Below are 26390 nucleotides of genomic sequence, written 5' to 3' on the forward strand. Positions count from 1 at the left end.
TTTTTTTTGTTCACTATATGATCTAGCTACTGTTTGCATTTTGGAATAAATAGCTTTAAGTTAAAGTTAAGCTTAAATTACATAGTTTTAAAGCAAGTTATTTGTAGTAAATAATATGGTTTGGGATCTTCTCTTTCCTCACTTGATACTGCTTTCTAGTTACCTTGGACAAACAACAGTGAGAAATAGGTCAACCATGAATCTCTATATACTAGAAGAAATATTTCAGTTTCAGAATGAGCCACTGACTTAGAGTGGTGTAAGTAGAGTGAAAAGGCAGTTGGTGTGAATGGCTTGCAAAAAAATTGCATTTAAAAATTCTCTCTATTGTTTTTTAAACTCTTCATTTAAAAAATAATAATAAAAAAAGGCAAGGGAAATAATASTGTCTGACTATATCTAGAATTCTCAAGCTGTTACTTTATTTATGAAGACAAAATAATGACAAATAACATTTGTTAACACCTCTCCTGTAACTTTGCCACTAAAATCTTCTTTTGCAAGACCTGATTAAATGTTTGATGCTTTTTGTTTATGTTTTTATTTATACTGATCAAGATTTAAAAAAAAAAAAAAGTCTTGAGAAACAGGGGTTTGTTTYTGTGTTTTCAACTTCATAGGAATTGGGCAAGGTGTTCCTGTGGTAGCACTGGTGTTTGAAGGTGGACCCAATGTCATACTGACGGTTTTAGACTTCCTTCAGGAAAGTCCTCCCGTGCCCGTGGTAGTTTGTGAAGGAACTGGTAGAGCTGCAGACATCCTGGCCTATGTTCACAAGCAAACGGAGGAGGGAGGGTAAGTCATAGCACATCTAGTTAAGCTCYGAGTTTTACGGAGATCTCTTTTGAGAGTATTCTTTTGATGAATGTATGCAAGAGCTTTATCCATGCAAAGATAAAAGATAGAAGTATAGTTCTGCACACGATTATGTTTGCCAGGTAGGCTGTGAAGAATTGCTGAAGACTGAGATTTTTTTTCTAGTTCTGGGTCCCTCCCACATGCCATCTACAGAATTTAGTGCAACTGGCAGGTTGCTTTAGCATTACTTACCGAAGGAGAGGAAAAGCAAATACACCTGTATGCTAAATAAGGAGAAACATCTCACGTGTAAGTTCAGTAATGTGAGTCATGCTATGGTGTTTTATCTAGAGTACCCAACTATCAACTTAAATGCTCTCAGTCTGCTTAGCCTCCCTATTTAAACTAAGCAGCAGTAACCTGCTAAGGGACTAAGTTTTTTAGTACCTGTTTTGCTCACCAGAATTCAGAACTGGCCAGACCTTCTGGAGATATGAGAATAACATATCTTCAATATGGATTAATTTGATAAATACATTACCAAATTATTTGAAAATATCACTTGACTTGATTGAATGGAAACACTACTTGTGTGTGTTTAAGTGTTCCATAGTAATAGCTTGCCTGAACAGGAAGCAGGAAAAATATTGTTTCTTCTGCATAGTGTTAAAATTTTAACTTGTATCAACTTCCATGCAGAAAACAGTTGTCTGTTTGCAGGTTCCAAAACAGAATGTGGTTGCCTGCTGGTCTGCAGTACTTAGTAGCTTCTAGTTAGTTGCCAGATGTGCTTATATCATTAAACATGTTGGGCACTGGCTGCAGGGATTAYCTCAGATCCAGGAGGAGAAGATAAATGTAGTGTTAAGCTAGACAGCTTTCTGCACTGAGGGTGAGATCATATGAAGGTCTTGCTTAGAGGAGCAAGTACTTACCTGAGAATATCTCAGGACTGAGTTTGAGAGAGGTTGAATTACATTTATGTGGCAGTAGCTGAAAATCTGCTTTATGCTGTTTTATAATAGTTACCTAGACTTTTGTCTCTGAGACAATCATAGGCTTATAAAGGGCAGGATTTAAGATGGTATGTTCAGACTAATTAAATATGTGACCGTTCTAGCTGTTCGTATGTAACAATTAGTGTTTCTCTGTTTGTTATCATCTTAGGAATGTTCCTGAGGGTGCAGAGTCTGAAATAATTTCAACCATCAAAAAGACATTCAATTTTGGTCAAAGTGAAGCAGTTCATCTGTTTCAGACATTGTTGGAATGCATGAAAAAAAAAGAACTTGTAAGTAGTTATCCCCTCTCAATATTTTCTTTGATCACGATCTTAAATCTTTTTTCTTTTTTTCCTCTATGCTTTATCTCTCTTTGCCAGGAAAGACTTAATTCTTGTGATTGTTTATGGTAATTGGTGTTTCCTCCCTGTTTCTAATCCTGTTTGTTTTCAACTCATAGGATTTTGTTCTGTGTATAGTTGTTGTATATTCTGTTTTGTGTATAGTAATATATGTATTTTCTGGATTACTTTCCTTTCTTGATCTTGCCTTATTTTTCAAAGCTCCTATTTAGGTGTTTTGCTTTGTCTTTTRTTCTTAGTGTACAAATGAAGGACTGCTATTGTTGCCTAATGTAAAAGCACTTAATAGAGCCTGAACTATTTATATGTAACTTTTATAGCTTTAATTCAGTTACTGGTGTCCTGTATGGAGACCTTATATGGAGGAGCTATTATACTGTTCCAAGTTTTTAAATTGACATGTTCAGCTAGACATGTTTGCTAGCAGATTAATCTTATAAAGTATAATGAAGTGAGAAGATAAAAAATACTGTGTGGTAACTGATAGACATATTGTGACAGCTAGCAGAAAATTGTCATCGTAGTGAGGAGGAGTGTAAAGGACTCTTGCTTGGCTTTTCTTATGAAAGGTCGTCATTTGTGGTCTCCACTTAGGAAAACATTCTAAAGTATACGCTGAAGGTAAAATTTAAATTCGGTGTAGGTTTAATATGCATTGAAGTTGAGAAGACTTTTCAGTGTTATTTCAGTTCTTARTCTAAAAGACTGGGACTAATCAGCTTTGTCCAGTAGAATAGCAAGAACACGTTCGAAAATCATATATTTTGTTTTGAACAGATCACTGTTTTTCATATTGGGTCAGATGAACATCAAGATATTGACGTTGCGATACTTACAGCATTGCTAAAAGGTAAGATTTTAAAGAGATTTCAGAATCCCCAGATCTTGTATTTCAGTGATTGTATACTGGAATAATTATTTACAAACTGTAGGATTTTTTTGTTTTTAAGCAAATAGTTATCTACTACTACTTCTCATTTCATAGTGTCGGCATCATTCACATGTCATAACTAATACCTACCATCGTTATATTTTATTCCTTGATTTGTCCACTTCAAGAAGTAAGAATGTTTAATGTTTTACATCCAAATTCATTTAACATTTTTCYTTGTGTTTTGTTTCTGAAGGCACCAACGCGTCTGCATTTGACCAGCTTGTTCTTACACTTGCGTGGGATAGAGTTGACATAGCCAAAAATCATGTTTTTGTTTATGGGCAGCAATGGCTGGTATGTATGAGTCTAGATTAAGCAGAATGGTATTTTCTGTAAAGAATGAGTCTTTTGACTTGACATATCTATAGAACACATTTATTTTAGGACAGTAATTTCTAAATACTTCATAGAATTGTAACAGTTTTCTTGTGTGCTTAAAAGTAGTCCAAGAATTTGAGAAATGTGCTAAGGATTTCAAATAAATAGGGGAGAAAAGACACTAGTAAAGGTGAAAGTTGAATTCATGTTATTCAAATTTTTTAAGTTACAAATCATGTAATGTTCTTAAAAAGAATCCAATAAAATACAATTTTAACTTTGGCTGCCAGCAGTGCTGTGCCTTTGAGGGAAAAGTACATCTTTCATAGCTTGCAAATTAGTTTGAAAAGTGATCTTGCCATTTCCCTATTGCTATAAAGATAAAATACAGTCTTATGGGACTGTGTGGTCAAAAGTACATACTGGGAGGCTTGATGAAAGCAGTGATAATTTTGAGCGTTTGCCTTTGAAGCCAGTTGCACTTTAAATGTTTTACGTATTCCTACCTTTCATCCAGCATCAAAGTGTGAGAACAGCTGAACTATGTTAGACTAAAGGTCCCTTTAGCCCAGTACACTGGCTCTGAGCATGTCCAAAACAGATCTCTATGGAAGAGTGCAAGACCAGAGAGAAAACAGTGATAAGTCCTCAGAAAGTTCCTCATCGTGTTACTGTGTGATGCTCAGGGGATTCCCTGAACCCAGAGAGGCATCTTTGCAGACAGAAAAGCATCTGCCCTCTGTAAAGGAATGAGAGTAGTCTGTAACCTAAGTATATTTATCTCAGCACGTTTTTACTGGTTCTCTCCTGCCTCTACCCTGTATTTTGTTGTAGGTTGGCTCTCTGGAACAGGCTATGTTAGATGCCCTTGTGATGGATAGAGTTGCATTTGTAAAACTTCTGATTGAAAACGGTGTAAGCATGCACAAGTTTCTTACAATTCCCAGGCTGGAAGAACTTTATAATACAGTAAGTGAATGACTGCTTTCTAAACAGATTGCACTATAATACAGTAAGTGAATGACTGCCTTTTAAACAGATGGCTTTTTAGAAAAGCTTTTTATTTGCTCAGTGTTGTGTGCCGGGTCACATGCGCTGGCCTCTGTGCCATGTGGTGCTGCTAAGGGCAGTCCCTCACAGGAGGTTAGAGTTGAGAAGTGCAATGTGTCTGGCTGCTCTCGAGTGCCCCAGCTGCCTCCTGCCTCGCAGCAAATGGCACCACGACCAATTTTGCAGCAGGATGTTCGTTTGAGTCTGATATATGGGTATAGATACTAAAGGGAAAACTGCAGCACAGTTGTGTAACGTATGAAACGTGTAAACCGTAGCAGGGGAAGAAAACATGACAAAACCAGGGGACAGAAAGCTGCAGAAAGTCCATAGACAGTATTGTTAGGGCTTTATAAGTTGAATTCTGTATGTGACTGTTGATGCTAGCATAATAAGTCATTATAAAAATAGCTTATTTTGTGAACCTACATGGTTACAAACATTGCATAGAAAAATTGTTTCCACGAATGCTGATTTAAACGTTTAAAAATTAAGGTAGTTTTATGGAATTGCTTTTTATCAAAATCTGTACTGGTGCCAGGGTAACCATATGTCTAAAAGTAAAACAGTTCCTAACTTCAGGGAAAATCAGAAAAAAAGAAAAATCACCTTAGGAAAAAGTGGGAATGTTCAGATTACAAATTTAAGAAGTAAAGGAGCTTTTACTGTGGATTCTCCAATTCTCTAAACTTGAGTATCTGTCTCTGTGTGCTCCCATAACTTAAAATAGCTATTTGCTGAAACTTGTTTGTGCAATTTTATAACAAACAATATACATATTGGTGCTGTTTGCATTCTTTTTCTTTTCCTTTGTGGACTAGTATAGGTGTATTAATTTGGTTCCAAATTAGAAGTATTATCCAAGTTATAAAATGAAACAATAAGGAAATCCTATCTACTTAATATTATGGTTGGAAATTTTTACCATTAATGGTTACTGCTTGCTTTTAAAAACTGGGAGTTTTTTTGAGTCAACATGTGATGAGACTGGGAGACTTCTATTGTGATCTTATGTTGTCTTTGTGCTCCTACTTTCTTGATCCAACNTTTTTTTTGTTCCCTTTTATAAAGAAACAAGGCCCAACTAATCCAACACTGTTTCATCTTGTCCGGGATGTCAAGCAGGTATGTTATAAACCAGCAAAATTAACTGTAGGGGGATTTGGTGGTGGTGGTATGGTGTCTTTGTTTGTTTGTTTTGATTTTTCTCCTCTTCTCCCTTGATGGTTTCTCTTGTTTGTCAATTTAATCTGCAATTAATTAAGTTTGATTGAAGCAATAAGCTGCMCCTCTGCAGTTGTTCTTGCACTAACTCTGTCGGGACTATTGTCTTTTTTTTTCCCCTCTTGCTTCTGAATTGTTTTGCTTTCTGCGGGATTGRAAGCTGATGTGCACAGGTGGAGTTGTTTTGGCTGTTAAAACAAACAGCCAAAACCCACAGCAGCAAATGTGGTGTTTTCATTGCTTGTATGCTTCTTGCTTGTATGATCTGCTAGAGGAGATCATCCAGAACAAGCACAACTTTGTCTGCTTTGACCACTAAATATGGAGCTGTGTAGATAGGTTTTTATCATGAAAGGATTGATTTTTTTCCCCCCTTTTTTTTCATTTCTTTTTTTTTTAAATTATGTATTTTTTAATTATTATTATTTTTTTTTAATTTTATGATGTACCATGTAGAAGGATTCTGAGTTTAATTCAGAGAAGAAATTAAGATTATAATTTGCAAAACTAAAAGTACCTTTTGTATTTCTAGGGAAATCTTCCTCCAGGATATAAAATCAACCTGATTGATGTGGGGCTGGTTATTGAATATTTGATGGGAGGAACTTACAGATGCACCTATACAAGAAAACGCTTTAGAGCTATATACAATAGTCTCAGCGGGAACAATCGGGTATGTAGCAGTTGGATAATAAAACAAACTGCTTCGTATGTTCATGATGGAAAAAATAAAGATTGTTTTTTAAAGCATTTCTTTGCTCTAGCATCCAATTTTCTTTTCTGTTCCCCCTTTTCCTGCTTACAGGGGAAGAATGGCTGCTAAACAYGCTGACTCTTTAAGACTATCCCAGCTTCTTGGCCCTTATGCTCATTGCTTCACTTATTTGAATTATTTTTTATTTCATACTTGTATATAGAATGAAATCTCTATCTGTTAATGCTATATATAAATTTATCACTGTTTCRTGACAAAATAAATGTTTAATTGCTCAGCTGAGCACCTGGCTTTAAACAGTTGATTTATATAATGATATCTTGTAGGTATGTGTTTAGGAAAAAAAAAAAATCTTGCTGTCATTCCTGTTACAGCGATCTGGGCGCAATCCTTCCAATAACACTCCTCAGATGTGTAAAAGCCATGAGCCTTTTGGTAACCGAGCAGATAAGAAAGAAAAAGTGCGACATAATCACTTCATCAAAACAGCACAGCCGTACAAACCAAAGGTACAGAGGCAAGAGGGCATGTGGTGGTGTGTGTTTCTTTTTACATTTTAAAGAGAGAAGCTGGGTGGCATCCGAATGCCACTGAAATAAATAGCAGCTATTTTAGTGTAAAGCTGGAACTGCAAACTTGCCTTCATGCTTGTTCATGACAACTCTAGCACGCTTACAGGGTCATGTAAAGAATGTCCTTGTTAGTCTCTTGGATAAACTCTTGTACATCAAGGAGCAAAAGCTTTTCCGTGGCATGGCTGCTGCATTAGAGGAACTATATRGTGTTCTAGACGGGCATGATTTGGCTTTGTTACTATAGGAAAGTTTTGATGACTTTYTTCATTTTTTGAAGTTATATTAGTTACTGCTTTTCTGTCAGTCAGTCAATCAAACCAGCTCAGTCTGTCAGTTCTTAGAATTTTTCAATTTTCAATTGAATTTTTGAAAAGAGATCTAGCTGCTTCTCAAATATATTCAGAAATTCAGTTCTGTTTTTATAGATGCATATTACTTCAACTGTTATATCATTGTGTTTTGTTACAGTTTTTGATTAACAGTTTGGGTATTAAATTGTAACTTTCYGATTGTTTTTTAAAGATTGACACTGGTGCAGAAGAGGGAAAAAAGAAAAGAACCAAAGATGAAATAGTAGACATAGATGATCCCGAGACGAGACGTTTTCCATATCCTCTCAACGAGCTCTTGCTTTGGGCAGTGCTAATGAAGAGGCAGAAGATGGCCCTTTTCTTCTGGCAGCATGGGGAGGAATCCATGGCTAAAGCCTTAGTTGCTTGCAAAGTGTATCGGTCAATGGCGTATGAAGCAAAACAAAGTGACCTTGTTGATGATACTTCAGAAGAATTGAAACAGTATTCCAAGTAAATTACACTTTCTGGTTGTTAAAGATTGGTCCTTGGATTTCCCATAAGGAATAGTAGGTTACACATGAGCAAACCCCTAACTATTCTTTTAGCATATGGAGGTGGTGGTGGTGGGAAGTGTTTGTGTTGTGTGTTAGGTATTGCCTGCTTTAGTTACCAAATGGCACATTCAGTGCCAATGTGATTTTACTTCTGAATGACTTTTTGCTTCAGAGTATTTTAACCATTATATGTACTCTGTGTATGTTATTAATCCACATGTTGTACTTTTGAATTACAAAGTACATCTGCCAAAGAACCAGAGAGGTAATCGTCCCCTCGTGTTGCATTGCTTAGGGTTTAGTTGTACAGTAAAGTAAAGCTTGAACTCAAGGTTATCTGTACACAAACTAAGTTGGGTTTTTTTTTTTTTTTCCTTTCTCTCCTCTTTCCTCCATTGTAGTGAGTTTGGTCAACTGGCAGTTGAATTGTTAGAGCAGTCTTTCCGACAAGATGAGACGATGGCAATGAAATTGCTCACCTATGAGCTTAAAAATTGGAGTAATTCAACTTGTCTGAAGCTGGCAGTGTCCTCAAGGCTTCGTCCCTTTGTGGCACATACTTGTACACAAATGCTATTATCAGATATGTGGATGGGAAGGCTGAATATGAGGAAGAATTCTTGGTACAAGGTAAGCATCGTCACAGTTCATTATTGGTGTAAGAAGGATAAACAGGATATACTTCCGTTATCCTTAAATGGAAGGAAAACGTAGGTTTTAAACACTGTTGGCATACAGCTTTTACCACCTCTGCTTAAGTTAATAATTCTGTAAAATAGCTCTTCTATAACATAATCAAAGCTGGAAATATTTATTGTTAACTGTTCTTTTGATACTCTATTGTCTTTTCAAATAAGGTACAGAAATATAGAAGGCAGAAAACAGGCAAGTAGCCTTTAATCAGAGGCTTAAAATAGATCATGTGAATACTAATCCACTACTAAAAATATAGTGGTAAAAAAATTAACAGTTTAAAAAAAAACTGTAAGAATCTATTTTCCTGTATTTTGGCTTTTCAGGCTGTGCTTGCGACTAGATGTAGAAAACCTTTTACATACTTTATTTTGAAGGAAGAAACTGAGCGAAGGGAGRATACAGAGTGAAACAAGTTAGGCAAATCGGCAGTAGGTTTGCTAGTGGTCCAGATCAATGAACCAAAATGGGAATTGCATATTTCCCTGAGATGGTGTACCAGAAGCTTACTGCTGTTGGGCATATAGTGAAATACAACTTTCCTACAAAATACCAACGAGCATTGCTTTAACTTGTGATGTACTAAAATCCTCTTTGATAACTGCTTTGCTGTGTTCTTGCATGCTCTTTAACAGGCTATTGAGAAAAGCTGTTCTCTTTCTCTCCTTTTTTTTTTCCTCCCCTCATCCTTATCATAGCCTCTTTTTTTTTTTTTAAACATGAGTTGAAATACAGCTTCGTGTATATTTGTAAGTCTGCTTTGGCAGTACACAATTCCAGAGTTTCTGGGCAGTAGACTGAAGAGCAGAGTGTAAATGGGTCATCTCTGGATCTTCAGGCTTGGAGTACATTCTCTCTAGTGGTTTTTGATTCTAGCATTTATTGATTATTCCCCTTTCCTATTTCCTCAGGTCAAGGAACACTCTATGTATGTCATCTTTGCCTCTTAAGTATGTATATAAGTAACAGCAACTAATTATTTTTCTACAATTGTTTGGTCTCACTAACAAAAAAGAGAAATTTGGCTTGTACTCTTACAGGGGATATTCTGTGTATTGATGTATTCTGATATTTTAATAYAGCTATGAATTATTTTTAAGGTGTKTGCACTTAGTCTTCATCTTTTCCAGGTGATACTGAGCATTTTACTCCCTCCTGCTATCCTGCTTTTGGAGTATAAGACCAAGGCTGAAATGTCACATATCCCTCAGTCTCAGGATGCACATCAAATGGCAATGGATGACAGTGAAAACAACTTCCAGAATGCAGCAGATGAAATACCTATGGTAACACAGGGGAAAGGGGTGCAGAAATAATAAAAGCAACACTTCTAATTTAAATAATAATTACATTATAGAAGTAAAGAACTAAAATCCCCAAACACATCTCCCAAAGTCATTTATTTTGCTATCTGAAGTTAACAGCCCTTTCATCACCCTTTAGGAGGTGTTTAAAGAAGTCAGGATTTTGGACACTGTTTCAGAAAAGCATGATATGGAGACACCAGCAAAGCCGAAAAAGCTTCCAATCACTCAGAAATTTTATGCATTTTATCATGCCCCAATTGTGAAGTTTTGGTTTAATACGGTGAGTTTTACTCTGCGCATCCTGTGTAATGCGCTTCTATTTACAAGTCTAATACAGATTWGGGTTTTTTGTCAATATGTAGCTCTGTGGATGTGTTATGTACTTTTTTTCCCCTTGGTAAGGTGATTAAGAAGGAGCATGCACATTTTTTGGTAAATCCATCATCATTCATTAGGTTAAAAAATCTTCTTGCAAGAAGTGTTCATGAGCAACTTTGTTTAAAGCATTGTAATATTAAACTTTTATTACAGAAGAAAATAATTTACTACAGCTGCTCTTCCTCCTAGAAAGAACAAAATGTATCTCCTTCTAAATAATATCTTTTCTCCTAGGGCAAAATGTAGTATTGTAATTGGATATGAAGCATTTATTTTATACAACATCAAAAGAATATGAGTATCTTTAAAAAGAACCCTTATGTAATTTTATGAATAATTTTTCTTGCTGTTTTTAGTTGGCATACTTAGGATTTCTCATGCTTTACACGTTTGTGGTGCTTGTGAAAATGGAAGAATTGCCATCTGTTCAAGAGTGGATTGTCATTGCCTACATTTTCACATCAGCAATTGAAAAAATTCGTGAGGTATGTCTGCATAATTGATGACTCTATGGTTCGTTGTTGATTACAGCAAAATGCTTTAAACTGACCTAAAAACAAAACTCTGAACATCAGAGTACATGATATAATAGCTCTATCTTAAATTTTGATGTGGACTGCTAGTTGTAATGCAAGAGGTTTCTTGGGCTTGCTTTTGCACCTTGTTTGTTTAAAAGGTGGCTCTATTTGGGCTTTTTCCGTCCCCCCACTGCCGTTTGCCTTCCTCTTAATACTCCTTTCCCTCTTTCCCCTCCCTCAAATATACCTCAGCTTCTAGCACTATGACCAAGACAAAACCAAAAAGCTTCACCTAGGCAAGACAGCTGTTATGGCTATAACTTGCTGATAAACGAAAGACTTTTTTAAAAAGTTCTAGAAGAATCTTTTAAATGGAAGAGCTAATTCATTAACCTGGTACCTCAGGGTCCAACTGGAGGACAGAAACTAGAACTTGCTTTTGTAACAGTAGCTGTCTCAGGAAAAAAAATAAAAAACAAAGTAACTARTGGACAGAATAAAAGTTTGTTCAGGCAGATAAGAATGTAATACAGCCTTCTAGTTCTGAGGCTGATTCAGTTATATACTGCCTTTTGGATCCCTTGGTTTTAACATGTAGACAGTAATACATTTGAGTGGATATTTTACATTTGCAAGCATAAAAATTATACTAATTCACATATTCTAATGTTTTTCTGCATGCAATAAGTGTGAGGAGACCTGACTCTTTTTTTTTTCTTTAGATCTTTATGTCAGAGGCTGGGAAGATTAATCAGAAGATTAAAGTGTGGTTTAGTGATTACTTCAATATCAGTGACACAGTTGCTATTGTCACTTTCTTCATTGGGTTTGCATTAAGATTTGGAGCGAAGGGGAGCTTTGGTGAAAACACCTACAAAGAAAATTATGTTTTTGTTGCTGGAAGAATAACATACTGTCTCAATATAATTTTTTGGTATGTGCGATTACTGGATTTTCTAGCTGTAAATCAACAGGCTGGCCCTTATGTTATGATGATCGGTAAAATGGTAAGTACTAATTTTGGATCTTTTTTGCCTGTGTGGTTTCTGGCACAAAACCTTCTCTTATATTTTGTATAAAACACCTTTGCATTTGGGGCTGTGGAAGACACAAAATGGATTGTGCCTTCCTGTTCATGTGTTCTAAATTTGAATTGTTTTAATTTGAAATAATTCTTTGTGTCAATATATGTGAGTTGCCCTAAATTATTTTAGGTAGTCTTTCATAATTTTTTTAAAGGTGGGAGCTGGAAGTACCCATTCATAGCAGGACTGTGTTGTTTTGAATTTTTATTTTTTTTTTTCCCCTCTTATAAAATGCTTCTTACAAAATTGAACCCTGTTCCTTAAGGAGAGGATCCAGTTGCATGATTTTCTCCTTTGATTTAATGCTGGGTCATAGGTGCTGTTTCTTAGTCCATAATCAGTCCTTGGAAAACTGCATATGTATTTTGTACAGTATTCAAAAAATATTCATAAAGAAGAATATTTCTCTTGCTTTATCAGTTGCTACTCTTTCACATAATAGTTGTTTAAGTGTTATGAAGAAAATATATTAATTGACTTTTGGCCAAGTATAGTAAATGTGCTGTAAGCAAGGAGACAAGGAAACAAATTTTCTTAGTATTTAGCTGACAAATTTTCTGATTGAAATATAAAATACTCCAAACTTTTTTTCATTATGGAGTATACAGAAGCTATTAAGCTTATACTGTAACTGTGAAAAGTTGCATTTATGACCTTGTGGGATTAACTGTGTGTTTTGCCTTTGTTTGCTAATAGGTGGCCAACATGTTTTACATTGTGGTGATTATGGCACTTGTACTGCTTAGTTTTGGTGTTCCTAGGAAGGCAATACTGTATCCTAATGAAGCRCCGTCTTGGACTCTTGCTAGAGACATTGTGTTTCATCCATACTGGATGATTTTTGGTGAAGTGTATGCATATGAAATTGATGGTAAGACACTGCAGTTTTTAAATGAATAATAAAAGACATTTTTCACAAGTTCTTCCTAACTTCTTATGAAGTGAAACGCCTTGTAGTGTTGACATATTGAGTCAGGTCTTTGAATTAGCTTCTGTGTGTTCACAGCATAAGCGTAAGTTCTTGACCTGACATCTATTATTCTCACAATTTCATTTTCCTATGTAAAGCTTTAATGGGCAAAACTCAAACAGAATTTCTTATAAAGTTATTCCTAGCAGTACTTTGGATTTTTTTCTGTACAACTGTCTTGACAAAATTTTGGCTAAGTGTTTGGGGAGAAGGGAGGAATTACCAGATCAACATATAGTGTACTATCATTAATCAAACTTCATCTAGCATATTGCTGCTACATGGGGATTTGTTGAATTGCAGAACAATGTATCATGGTTGTAAGTTGTCTTTTTTGCCTATATTTTCAAAAAGGCATTTGTCTTCTGTCATAACTGTGAGTGCTAAAAGCTGTAACTTTCTATGTGTGTTTTCTTTTTTCCCAAAATAGTATGTGCAAAAAATTCTGATGAAAAAGTTACTCATCTCTGTGGGCCAGGAACATGGTTGACCCCATTTCTTCAAGCTGTCTACCTCTTTGTACAGTACATTATTATGGTTAATCTCCTTATTGCATTTTTCAAGTAAGTATTTGAATAATTGACAATTGTTAACTTTTTGCTAATCCTTTTTCAGATTCATATTTGACTTTTAATAAAATAAATGGAATGGAAATTTCTGAAAAAAGGGAGTGAGCTTACCTGAAAGAAGTTCATAACTCCTAGCTATTAGCACAAAGTCTTTTCTTGAATGTGTTTAATTTCTGTTACAATCATTTATCTTTCTTACTTAACTAAATTGATTTTTGAAGACAGTTATTGAAGTGTAAAATGCTTGATGTGTTAAAATTCTTCTTTTTGTTTCTTTTCAGCAATGTTTATTTACAAGTAAAGGCTATTTCAAACATTGTGTGGAAGTATCAACGTTATCATTTCATTATGGCTTACCACGAGAAACCYGTTCTTCCTCCACCACTTATTATTCTTAGCCACATGGCTTCCCTGTTTTGTTGTATATGTAAAAGAAGAAAGAAGGACAAGACTTCAGATGGGCCAAGTATGAACAGTTCTCATCCAAAAACTTGTTTTATTGTTTTTATGCAAATGAAGCAGACTATCAGAAAAGTGTTAACTTCTAAGTTCATAAGCATATTGCTATCAACAAAAAGGACAAGTAGTTTCTAATATTCAGTATTTTTAATTTTGCATTTAATTCTCTTCCAAGTTCTGAGGTGTTCTTACAAGAGGGATCACTCTTAGAAAATCTGCATTTAGAGTAAATTTCATCAAGAATAAAAAGACTTAACAGGAAAGTCCGTCTTTTGATAATGCTAATGGGAGAGGTCCATTCCCCTCCCCACCTGCCAAAAACATGGTTTGTCTTTATTTAAAACCTTTTGAAGGTTGTACTCTGTTTTTGTTTTTATTATTGTGAATCAGGCTAGATTCCTTAGCTGGAAAAGAAAGAAGGTTATCGAAGGGGTGTAAGAATATGCACATTGTGCACAAATCATCTCAAAATTAGTATTTTTATTTGATTTGAATCCTTTTGATACTGAAATTCTTCTGTAGCAAAAGGAGAGGGAGAGACCTAGGAGGCATTGGGTGTTTTTTGATTTATCTTTTGTAATGTTAGGGCTGTGAATTTCYCTCACCCCTACTTACCACACTATATGTGCATCTCTTGAATTGTTGTTTTTTCTCTCTTTAGAACTCTTCCTGACAGAAGAAGATCAAAAGAAACTTCATGATTTTGAAGAATTGTGTGTTGAGATGTATTTCAATGAAAAGGATGATAAATTCCATTCTGGAAGTGAAGAGAGGATTCGAGTCACTTTTGAACGGTAGAATATTTATAAATAAAACTTGTGAACAGAGAAACTTAGAGGTTGCGGAGGAAGATACGGTATAATGTAATTGTTATGTTTTTTAAGATGAGGCATCTGAAGGACCTCTAGGCCCTTTATTGATGTGTGTTAGTTTTATGATTCAAAATTGTGTACGAACACCGTTACAAGGCAATCCAACACTTGCTTCACCTTACCAGTTTCAGAGATTTCCCCTTCCCCCCTTAGATGTGCCAAAAATTTGCAAGTTTTCTTGCCTGTTGAGAGCTTTTCATAGATACTTATTTTCTTTTTTTTTCTTCTCCTTAGAGTGGAACAAATGTGCATTCAGATAAAAGAAGTTGGTGATCGTGTCAACTATATAAAGCGGTCGCTGCAGTCTTTAGATTCACAGATTGGCCACCTACAGGATCTGTCTGCTCTAACTGTGGACACTCTGAAAACACTGACTGCACAGAAAGCTTCCGAAGCTAGCAAGGTTCATAATGAAATTACACGGGAATTGAGCATTTCAAAACATCTGGCACAAAACCTCATTGATGATGGCTCTCTAAGATCTTCTGTGTGGAAAAAGCACAGCATTGGAAATGTTTTTGGTACTCTTCCTCAAGGAGGCCTTGAAAGAAATAATGCTTTACTCTGTAACATTTCTATACGTGATGACAGAGAAGGTCAACTTAAGACAATTGGTCAGGAATTAGCTCCAGCTCCCCGAAGAGAAGAAATAAACTTTCAAGAGGCAGGTTCCTCAGGCAGTGCCTTATTTCCAAATGTTGTTTCTCCTCCGGAACTTCGGCAACGAATACAGGCTGCAGAGATCTCAAAATCCAGTAGCAGGAGTAAAAAATTAGGCAATTCATCCAACAGCATGCCACACGTAACATCTCCAACAGCTAAATTTTTTGTTAGCACGCCTTCTCGGCCCAGTTGTAAAAGTCAGCTGGATTCTTCAATAAAGCATGAAGAGACTGTTTGCTCTAAGGCTACAGAAGGAGATAATAATGTAGAATTTGGTGCATTTGTGGGTAAGTATAATCAAGTAGATTCTAAATGTCCTGAAGTCATTATTAGCTGCTCTTATCCTCTTGCTTCTGGCTCTGCTTGCCTTGCTTTCGCCCAACCTTGTGTTGAAAATGGAGGATACGTTAATTGTGGTTTTGTTCATGATGAGAGTGACACTAATGATAACTACAGCTGCAGAGTTGACAAATGTGATCAGCAGACCTCTGTCAACTTATCGAAGAACAATACTCAAACGAAGTTGTCTTTGTCAACTTACAACATGACATCAACAGTCAACTATAACACAAGTGGTGGCTCACGTGGAAAATTGAGTATTAGAGATGGACTTTCCCAAAGTCAACATGTCCTTGCAATGGAGCTACAAAACCAAGATTTATGTTCTAGCATCCTTATGGGACTACTTCAAAAACTGTGGACCAAATCTAAACCACAAGGTTTGACTTATCAAGAATTGTATGGTATTCTGGGTGTATTCCGGTTGAAGGTGACTTTATTCTACTGTTATGCTCTGCTTTTTTTGCTTTTAACATCTCTAATTTCCTTATGTTGCTTGGATTTTTTTTTTAACTTAATGTTATATCTTTACAATTCTGTCACATAGACAATATTTTTCAAGAAAAAAAAATAGCTAGATATTGAGTACAGCAGTTTTGTGCAACTAGCATCTTTTTACCTCATATAGGCATTGTAAATTGTAAAGATCCTACCTTCTCATTGCATAAACTAAAAATATTGTCTATTTATTGACGAAATTACAGAAGACTTTTTAAGCTGATGGAATCCTGGACAAATATCTTTCTGGTATCTGTGTTGAGCTGAGGGATCCTCCTGTACTATGTTTCTAAACACAGTTGTAATTGGGATCTTCCACTGTTGCCTCTGCTGATGTATCTTTTGGCAGTCCTTTTGGAAGCTTCCAAAATCCCTTTCTTAAATACACTATTATGCCTCTCCTCGAGTTTTGCTTAACAGTAAAAAGATGTATATTTTCAGTTAGAGTACCTACACGTTTGAATGGTGAAACAGTGGCAGATTCATTGCAAAACACAGGTGTGGGTTTACTAACTGATTCCTTCAAGATAGGTAATGCTTTAGGTTAAGCTTAGCCTATAAAATAAGATTGCAATCTGGAATTGCCAAATTGCCTGTAGAAGTGTTATAGTATCCCTGTTGTTTTCAGTGTATTTCAGAGGTTTGTTTAAGATGTGAGCATTTAAACTCTTTAGACAAGGACTTGTTCTACTACAAGGCTTGGAGTGCTAAGAAGATAACTCAATGCATTAGCATCTTTAGATTTGTGTATTTGTAGGAAGAGTATTTGTACACTCACTGGCTACTTGTTTATAACTTCCTCATGATTTAAGAAACAAAACACTTATTGATAAATCAATGCTAAAAAATAACTGCTTTGGTGATTGTGTAACTCTATCTAGATCTTTGAAATGTACTTCACCACTAATAATTTCATATACTAACTATACTTATTTTATCAAAGCCCAAATTTTATCATACGATCTTATGATATGTGGCATTTAGAACATACTCTTCATTCTTACTGTCTAGATTCTGTGAAACTTTTGGTAGGGCACAGCTATAACTGCTCACTTCAAATAGGTCTTGATTTATTGTAAAACCGTAAAGCTCAAGAATATTTTTGGCAGCTCAGGTGATGGAGGGTATGTTGTAAAAGCTACTATGGAAAACTGTCTGCTTTTCCTTCATTGATTTATCAAACTTGCAAAAAATGCGGCAATTTGGTCTATCCAGATAGATAGACCAGCTATAGATAACATGTAAGGCATGAACACGTGAGTTTTTTATAATGTTTTGCAGTTTGTGTTGTGGTGCTCCACACCTTAATGTGGGAAAAGCGATAGTTTTCTCTTAATACTTTGTCCCAAAATTTGATTTAATTTTTGTATATTTGGAAAGATTTCTCTAGTGAAATCAGGCACGCACAACTTAAATGGAAACTTAAATGATTTGTAATCCTTTGTTATTATGATACAAACTATTTGGCATGGTCAGACTATTGCACGTTGCCTTGGATTTTGAATACTCTCTTTTAATTCACTGTATCAAAGGTCACAGAGACAGCATGGAATTACAGCGGTTTAAGGAGGCAGCAAACAGAATTAAAGAAAAAAGTGCTGATATTGAGGTAAGCTGGGGAGATTTTCCATGGAACCTGGGTTAATGGGGACAGTGGCTTTTTCTGTACTTAAAACTTGATAATATGTTTTGAAAACAATGTAAGAGCAAGTATGATTACAGAACTTACACATGCCTTCTTGCCAGGATATGTGTATGTATCTGTTCAATTTTATGATAAAAGTGTAGTGGAAAGGCATGCAATCTTAACTGCACATCGGTACTGTTGCTTCATAATGTGGTACTAATTAAATCTTAAGAAAGATCTGATTGCATGAAAGCTGAGAAAATTAATATAACTATAAATCAAAATTAAGATAAAACTACATGAACATTAGAATGTTTAATATTGATGAAACATTTGACTCTTACAAGCTTCAGGATGGGGGTAGCAAAATTTCTGTGAATTAGTGGTATTTTATAGAGCAAGATAAGAATGTGTGTGACTTAAGTGACCATGCAAAAAAATGATTACACTTCCAAGGTGGGGAAAAAGGCTTTTCAAGAAGGCTTCTATGTGATGTATAGTTTCAGTATCCTTAAAGAACTGTAAAAAGAACTGTAAAAAAGGTATTCATCATATGAAACCTGTTCTCTAGATGCTACGGCATATGGAAAGAAGCCATTTTTCCTGCTATGGCTGCTAAGATAAATGTATTAGTCAATACAATTTCTCATTTGCAGTTACCTGTTGTTTGAGGCAGACTCTGACATGAGAATTTAGTCGTGACTGTTTGCAGTGCCAGTGTTCTGCTGAGGTGTTGCTTCTGGACCATTTGATATGTATAATGTGTCCACAAAGAGTTTCTTTCTTTTTGTGTATTTTCCATGGGTTTTATGATAATTTTACAAATTGCCTTATTTGTTTTTTTTATTTAAAGGAGCAACAGCAAGACTTCAAAAAAGCTATTTTGGAGGGTATAGAGACAACCAGACTTCAGGTAAGTGGAGAATCTTTCTGTTTATTAGAGCCGTTGTTGTTCCCCAAGGCTGAAATTATTCATTAAAGTTAAAACAGGAAACTCTGTTTTACTGTATTTTTATCCAAAAAGTATCCATAAAGCCTTAAAGAATTTTTTTTTCAGGGGATAGAGAGAAATTGAGATATTAAATAGTTATGCTATATTTTCAACAACCATTTGCCTTGACATTTTCAATATCTTTGTTTGGAAGACTGGCAGTAGAAAATGGGAGTAATGGTGACTAATAATATTTCTTTTGCAGGGGCTGCAAACTGACTCCAGCCTGAGACAGTCTAGTTCTTGTGGTGGATTTACTGACTATCCCCTGAACCCTTTGGTGGTTCATTCAGAAGACTGTAAGTGTGCTATTTCTTCAGATGACCCAGTTTTATCTCCAAATTGTGTTGACAGTGGATATTCAGAGAGGGTCCAAAAGAAACGACAAGAAGTTAAATGATCCTAACAGCCATTATYGGTGTTTTCTGCACTGGGTACTGTTTCATTCTGGTTCTTCCAGTCATGCCAGATGAATCCTCTTATTTTGCCTTTGCCACAAGTAGTTGAAGTCATAAAAAGCTAAAAGGTCTAGACAAGACTGTGTGGGAAACTTGCAGCAGTCGTGTACGTGTGGATCAAGACTTTTTTGTAAGAGCTGCATTAAACTGTTGAGATACTCCCTGTACTAGAAAAGAAGTAGGTAACAATGGCATATTTCATTCCTTGTCCAATTATGAATTTCTTTTATTTCTAGTATATAACAAGAGTAGCAGAGCATCAAGTGAAGACACTCAGCAGATAGACTCGAAAGCAGCCCTGCTGACGGTTTGTGTATTTATTTATTGATTAAGTAGAAGAAGAAATTCAAACTGAATGAATAAAAGAAATAGAATGTATAAAAAAATAATAATTTGGGGGCACTTATTTGTTACAGAGGGAACAGAAGGGGACCAGTTTTGACGGTGACAAGAAAGTCAACTTCTTATATAAAAATATTGTATTTTAGAATAGGAATATTTAAATAACTCTTAAAATAGTAATAGATATAATGCCTTTTTTATTCTTTAAATTGTAGTTACCATTCCTCGGTTGTGCTCAAGTCTTCATTCAGAACAGTTTAATACAGACTTTAGAAATATTTCCACTATACAAGTTGTGCTGTCAGTTCTTAAAACACAAATCCTAAGAAAAATAAATACACTGATTTTGCTTATGAAACTGAAACCTTTTCCCCCCCTCCCCTTGCTTTGGTTTAAAGGATTGGTTGCAAGGTAGACCTTCAAATAGCAATCAAATGTAAGTAAGCTCCCTGGTAACTTCTTGTTTTGATTTGTATGTGTGTGTGTGTGTGTGTTGGTTTTGTTTTTCTTTGTTTATTGCTAGAATGGAATGTTTAATGCAAGAACAAGGCAAAGGCTTTTCTCTATTTAAATAATTGAATTTGTTCAGCATGTGAAATGCTTGGACAAGTTCCATGTCAGTTAATGAGACCACCTATCAGAGGGCTAAGCACGTCCTTAAATGAACAGGTCTATGTTGACACTTACTAAAGAGCTGACTTCCTGGTAAAGGTCTTTACCCAATACTTCAAGCTGTAAATGTTCTCTGAAATCGTGTGACTGTTTCTCTTGTTAACAATTATCCCCCTGAGTTAATTGTTTGTTAAAGCAGTTACCTTATTAATCTGATAAGGGAAGTGTAAGCTGTTGTGAACGAGCTTTAATTAAAGCACCTCTGTGGGAAAGATCTCTTGTGATGCAAACTTCCCATAATGTTGTACGTGATCAGGTATTTAAAGTATAGTTCTTAAAACAGGGGGCTACTTAACAGCTTTCCGTTACTGGTCTGTAATTAAGAAACCTGTACTGCCCTTGAAAACTGAGTAAAACAATACTGTGAAGTTAACAAGGTGACTCCAAAATAACGTGTCAAAATCGGTGAATACAAAACTAGTTTTCTGAGAATTAATGACTGCCTTTCTGGTGGGGGGAACATTTCACAGGCCGTCTGAAGAAGATGCTTTGAATGGTAAGTTTACACTTTTTCATATAAATGAACTAGGAGCTTTTCATATAAGCAATACTTTGGGTCTGATATGAGAATGTATTTAACTATCAGTTATTTGGATCTTACTGTAGAGATGATACTGCAATGATGATGATTTTAATAAATAGCCTACCATTGAGCACTGCAGGTTTTTTCCACCTCTGCTCTCTCTCTCTCTGTCAAGAGCTATGTGTGATACTTAACTCTCCACATCAAATCTTTTTCAAACTTACTAGTTGCATTCAAAACTGTTTTTACATGTGGTAGTTTTTAGTAGGTGTTGTAGGTAGCAGRTTGTCTCTCTCTCATTTCTTGATCTCTTTCAGGTATTGCTTCTCCTTTTAAGCCTATCATGGATATCAATTACTATTACTCAGGTTAGTGCCTCATGTGAATTAATAGTTCGTATTTTTAATTACTTTTTTATTTTTTAATAACTGCTATGATTTTTTTTTTTTAGCTGTAGAAAGAAATAACTTGATGAGGTTATCACAGAGCATCCCATTCACTCCTGTGCCTCCCAGAGGTAAGAACATAACTCCTCTAATGGACAGAGGGTCAAAGTGCAAAGAACTGGTTCAATATAGCTTTTTGGGGAAGAAAAGAAAACCCAGTATAGATTTACTTTTAATATGAAATGATTAAATCAAATTTGACACTTTCTCATAACTTCTTAAATGTAGATAATGGACTAAAATAAGGTCGAGCATCTGTCTGGCAACATTCTTATTTTAAGGATGTCTTTTTAGCACAGTGTTTAATAGTAGTTGCCTGTTTCACCTCAGGAATGATGATAGTGGTCTTGTAGTAACAAATAGTTTTTATAACAAGCTSTTCTGGAAATGTGCTTTAAGTAGAGGCTGGTTTTGGCTCATATAAAATGTAAAAAAGAAAAACCTCATTTTTACTTTTTTTTTTTTTTTACTGCTTCTATTTTTAAAATTGGAAAAATAAATGCAATAATTGCTTTTTTTATTGCAATTTAGGTGAACCAGTCACTGTGTATCGCCTTGAAGAAAGTTCTCCCAACATCTTGAACAACAGCATGTCTTCCTGGTCACAGCTGGGACTCTGTGCCAAAATTGAATTCTTAAGTAAAGARGAGATGGGAGGAGGTTTACGTCGAGCCCTCAAAGTAGTATGCACGTGGTCAGAATATGATATCTTGAAATCAGGCCATCTTTATATCATCAAGTCTTTYCTTCCTGAAGTTGTGAATACTTGGTCGAGCATTTATAAAGAGGACACTGTGTTACATTTGTGCTTGAGAGTAAGTTTTATTCTTCTCGGCTATCAAACACGGGTATGATATTTATATTAAATAGGATTTTCCCCTTGAAAACTAATATATATCTGTATGATTTATTTGAAAATATGTATTATATTATATAAAAAAATATAATTTATTAAAAATAAAAAGCTCTCAATAAACTAAAGGGTTAAAAACTGTATTCTGATATGGTATATTTGCTCAAATAGCCTGGTATTTTAAAATCTAGACATAATTAAGAAAGGAAATGATTGCCACTCTTTTTGGAGGAATAGACACTTAAAATTCTTGATATCTTTTCAACTCCCTAATGTTTCCTCTTGTGTAATACAGCTACTGAAATATGAGCTTTGACTTGTAGGAAATTCAACAACAGAGGGCAGCACAGAAGCTCACTTTTGCTTTCAATCAGATGAAGCCCAAATCCATTCCGTATTCTCCAAGGTAAGCTCATTTAAGCTTTCCTTGTGTTATATGTTGGTGACTTAAGATGCTTAGAAGGTTGTGAACACATGGCTCAAACAGTATGTGCTGATTTGTGAGTAGGTATCTCAGAGCATTGCTAGAAATGTGTCAAAATGCAGTTARCCTTGGTTGTACATTTTTGGACTGATTCTAAGTTAGTATCATAATATAAACGACTTTCTGTAGTAGTATCAAAACATGTTAATGACTTGTAAATCAATTTAAAAATGGTATATTTGCCTTCTTTTCTCCTAAAAATAGATTTGTTAACTTTTTTTTTTAACTAGATTCCTGGAAGTTTTCCTGTTATATTGTCACTCTGCTGGGCAGTGGTTTGCGGTTGAAGAGTGTATGACTGGAGAGTTTAGAAAATATAACAATAACAAYGGTGATGAAATAATTCCAACTAACATGCTAGAGGAGGTGATGCTAGCCTTCAGCCATTGGACTTATGAGTATACAAGAGGGGAATTGTTGGTGCTTGATCTGCAAGGTAATGCCCTGATTTTGAAGTTGTGTTTGGGTCCAAGATAAGGTTTGTAGCATCTAGTAATAATGCATATGCCTATAATAAATAATAAGCATTATTTAGTGCATCTTAATCTAGTTAACTAGAATAAGTGGTGGTCTTAGAATGTTAATAGATATTATTTCCTAATGATTTACACCACCTAAATTTTATCAGATATTCTGGCCATGAGCAATTCTGTATGGGAAATTTCTCTTGGGTAAAAAAGTTTTAGTGAAGAATCATGAACATAACACTTCGCTCTTTTTGTATTAGAAGCAGCTTGTATAAGGGTAAGAAGTTTTCCTTTATCATTTTGATTTCTTCCTCCTCCCTTTTATTCTTGAGGAAACTGAGGGCATAACCAAACATGCTAAGGGCTTTCAATATTAGTGCATTTATGTAATATATCAGATTTAACTTTTTATTTGTGTGYTTTCTGAAGGTGTTGGTGAAAATTTGACAGATCCTTCTGTGATAAAAGCTGGAGAAAAAAGGTAAAAATAAGTAAAGATTTAAAGAGAAGCTTTGTTGGGTTTTTTTTTGTTTTTTTTTAATAAACTTGAACGCATGCAATCAATGCTTACATACACTTTATTTTTAAGGTCATATGATATGGTGTTTGGTCCAGCCAATTTAGGAGAGGATGCAATAAAAAACTTCAGAGCAAAGCATCACTGTAACTCCTGTTGCAGGAAACTTAAGCTTCCTGGTAAGAGTTGCTGCTGTTTTTCTTCTAAGACACTCGTGTCGTATGTTGTTTGAGACGCTGTGCCATAACTGTGTCATACTGTGAAAGTGGGTTAACTGACAAATGGCAGTTGTGTAATTTTAGTTTTATAACGATATGTTCTTTTAAGATAAAACCCTACATGGAGAAATAGTGAATATCTGTGAATTCTGTACCCATATGCACAATATTTGGGCATTTGAGGAAAGTAGACTAGGATGATCTAGACTTCAGAAGACACTCTAAAAAATAAATAAAATAAATAGAGTCCTGGATAAAAACAAAAAGCAGATCAAGATGATTGCAAAACTTTACCATTTTATTCAACATTTCTAATGGGGAGTTATTTTAAAAATATTTTATACTGCAGAGATTCATTCTGTTAACACATTTGGTTTTGTACAGTTCTGTTGCATGGACTAAATTGTACTCTTCTCAAAGCTTTGGATTTTTCAAATTGTTCTTCTGTGCCAGGGTTTAGATTCCAGCAGAGCAACATAGGGAAACYTGCAGGATTTCTGCCTGTTTGACACTTGGCTCCCATCAGTTTGTCACARGAAGAAAAATTGTTCCATTTAGTTTAATTTTGACTTGGAACTCCTARTAATATCAAACAGATCATGGAAAGATCCAATTTCCATTTGCAAAATGATTCATATTTGCTATTAAATCTATAAATAAAATAATACTCTGAAATTTTCATCACTTTTTTAACAGAGCTTCTTTAGGCTTTCCCATTGAATGTATAGTAAAAAGTTCTTTCTGACAGTAAAGACATATTGAGCAATTCTTTCTGTAAATCCTTTAGCTTACACAGTCAGAACCTAGAAGAAAGCTTCTTTTCTGAAGGATCTTTATGTTTCAGTGATTCTGCTATACTGAGAAAGACTAATATGACCTCATTTTGTTTGTACAGATCTGAAGAGGAATGATTACACACCTGACAAGATTATATTTCCTCAGGATGATTCCCCTGAATTGACAATTCAGCCTGGAAGCTGCACCAAAGAATCAGATTCAGCTAATTCTATTCGTCTGATGCTCTAAAATGATGTGACCAAATCAGTGGCTTCATCCAAACTTCATGGAATGTCACAAAGTTGTCACTTATGTTTTCTTCACTTATAAGAAAGATGTATCAAAACAAGGATCGTTGTGTTATAAGTGGAATTTTAGATGGTCTAAATCTGAGGACCTAACAACTTGTGATAACCATCTACCGAGAACAGCTTGGCAGCTGATCATTTTAAAAGGTTGAATAATGACAAGTATTTATGATATGTTTTTAAAGGGGCTTTTTAGCAGAAGGTTTATTTTTAATTTTGCTTTGGTTTAGTGGAGGATTTCCTCTCTGTAATCCTGTGGTGTGCAATATGCCTTCAACCAAAAGGATTTTGGTAGTTGATGTCTTGAAGGTAAAGTGTCTGTTTGGCAGCTGTCTTACTGTCAGTCAGCCAAAGGCTGAAGGAGAAAGCACCTACCTCTGTGATGCCAGAGTACTCTCTGAGCATTTTCAGAAGTGTTTGGCTAACATTTTCTCAACAGATCTCTTTTTTAAGAGGGCAGATATGGATGAGGTGTATGTGTGCACCAGTGGGCTGAGGTTGAAGGCAGAAACTTGATGTGGTCTGAGAGAGAGCAGGAAAGAGAGAGTCTCCTGAATCAGGATTCAKCTTCATGGCTATAAAGCTGTCGTTTTGTTTGTTTCTTTTATGGACTAGAGCCCTAATTGTGCATAATGTAATTTCTTGTTTTATACATTTCAGTTTTATCACGTCACCGTCAGATAGTAACGAACAAAGCCATGATAGACTGGTATAATCACATGTAATAGAAGAAATAGTATATACTGGTCCAAATAAGTTGCCTTGTAAGAACACAAGTTGGAAGTGCTTTTCTTTGTATGTAGTGACTGCTTCAGAAGTTATGCCTTCCAAAGATCTCGTAAAACCAGTATATCAAAACTGAATGTACACATAACTTTTAAATGTATTTAAAATTGTGTAGAAACATCTTTAATGTTATGTTATTTGTGGTACTTATTTAAGAGAGGCTAGGGTTGGATTATCATTATGTAAAGTACGGGAGATTGCAATGCACCTTTATGCCAATAAAATGTAATTTAACTGTCCCAAATATTGTTGAATATTCAGCAAGAAGAACCTGTTGTCCAACTGAAGTTTCATGCTGCGATTTTTTTTTGTTTGTTACATAGGTACTAATTTGTAATTTTTAATTACAAGGGCAGTATAAAGCTCTATAAATTTTTTTATTCAGTAGTGTATCTTATAGATACAGACCTAAGGCACGAACACAATAGCTGTTTAAATGGTGTTTTATGTTTGATGGGGAAAGGTAAAATGTTATAAGGATATAATACTGTATACATTTTGTATATCATTAAATCTTTAAAGAATCTAAAATAAATTTATTCTTGTTTACAGAATTCTGATGTCCGTCTTAGTCTGAAAGTTCATTTGGTTGAATTTGAGTAACTCTTTATGTGGAAAAGTAGAATTTGCCATGCTGGATCAAAGCAGTTGCTCATCTTTGAGGTATCTCAACTTTGGCTTACACCAGAAATTAGAAAAATGTGGAACTCCACTAGTGGGCAGGAAGTATGATAAGAGTAGTAAGT

The 26390-nt window shown here is 35.2% G+C and overlaps 1 protein-coding gene across 1 annotated transcript in view; it reads left to right on the forward strand.

The window, feature by feature from the left end:
- The window catches only part of TRPM7 (transient receptor potential cation channel subfamily M member 7), a 49775-nt gene extending 23980 nt beyond the window's left edge, over window positions 1–25795 (forward strand). Inside the window, exons 8-40 of the mRNA XM_026045678.1 lie at window positions 621–795; window positions 1966–2089; window positions 2939–3011; window positions 3289–3389; window positions 4248–4382; window positions 5535–5588; window positions 6220–6360; window positions 6777–6911; window positions 7500–7780; window positions 8226–8454; window positions 9648–9803; window positions 9961–10104; window positions 10559–10687; window positions 11443–11727; window positions 12502–12676; window positions 13206–13338; window positions 13626–13810; window positions 14465–14597; window positions 14910–15625; window positions 17708–17784; window positions 18656–18715; window positions 18999–19092; window positions 19488–19558; window positions 19992–20029; window positions 20736–20761; window positions 21106–21156; window positions 21240–21305; window positions 21766–22049; window positions 22411–22493; window positions 22802–23007; window positions 23468–23519; window positions 23628–23734; window positions 24669–25795. Coding sequence (XP_025901463.1) covers window positions 621–795; window positions 1966–2089; window positions 2939–3011; window positions 3289–3389; window positions 4248–4382; window positions 5535–5588; window positions 6220–6360; window positions 6777–6911; window positions 7500–7780; window positions 8226–8454; window positions 9648–9803; window positions 9961–10104; window positions 10559–10687; window positions 11443–11727; window positions 12502–12676; window positions 13206–13338; window positions 13626–13810; window positions 14465–14597; window positions 14910–15625; window positions 17708–17784; window positions 18656–18715; window positions 18999–19092; window positions 19488–19558; window positions 19992–20029; window positions 20736–20761; window positions 21106–21156; window positions 21240–21305; window positions 21766–22049; window positions 22411–22493; window positions 22802–23007; window positions 23468–23519; window positions 23628–23734; window positions 24669–24799 — 4850 coding nt within the window. The 3' untranslated portion in view covers window positions 24800–25795. The remainder of the gene's footprint in view (window positions 1–620; window positions 796–1965; window positions 2090–2938; window positions 3012–3288; window positions 3390–4247; window positions 4383–5534; window positions 5589–6219; window positions 6361–6776; window positions 6912–7499; window positions 7781–8225; window positions 8455–9647; window positions 9804–9960; window positions 10105–10558; window positions 10688–11442; window positions 11728–12501; window positions 12677–13205; window positions 13339–13625; window positions 13811–14464; window positions 14598–14909; window positions 15626–17707; window positions 17785–18655; window positions 18716–18998; window positions 19093–19487; window positions 19559–19991; window positions 20030–20735; window positions 20762–21105; window positions 21157–21239; window positions 21306–21765; window positions 22050–22410; window positions 22494–22801; window positions 23008–23467; window positions 23520–23627; window positions 23735–24668) is intronic.
- The last annotated feature ends 595 nt before the right edge of the window (window positions 25796–26390 follow it).

The sequence above is a fragment of the Nothoprocta perdicaria genome, unplaced genomic scaffold, assembly GCF_003342845.1.
Source record: "Nothoprocta perdicaria isolate Ctin4 unplaced genomic scaffold, notPer1 scaffold_41, whole genome shotgun sequence".
Taxonomy (NCBI): domain Eukaryota; kingdom Metazoa; phylum Chordata; class Aves; order Tinamiformes; family Tinamidae; genus Nothoprocta; species Nothoprocta perdicaria.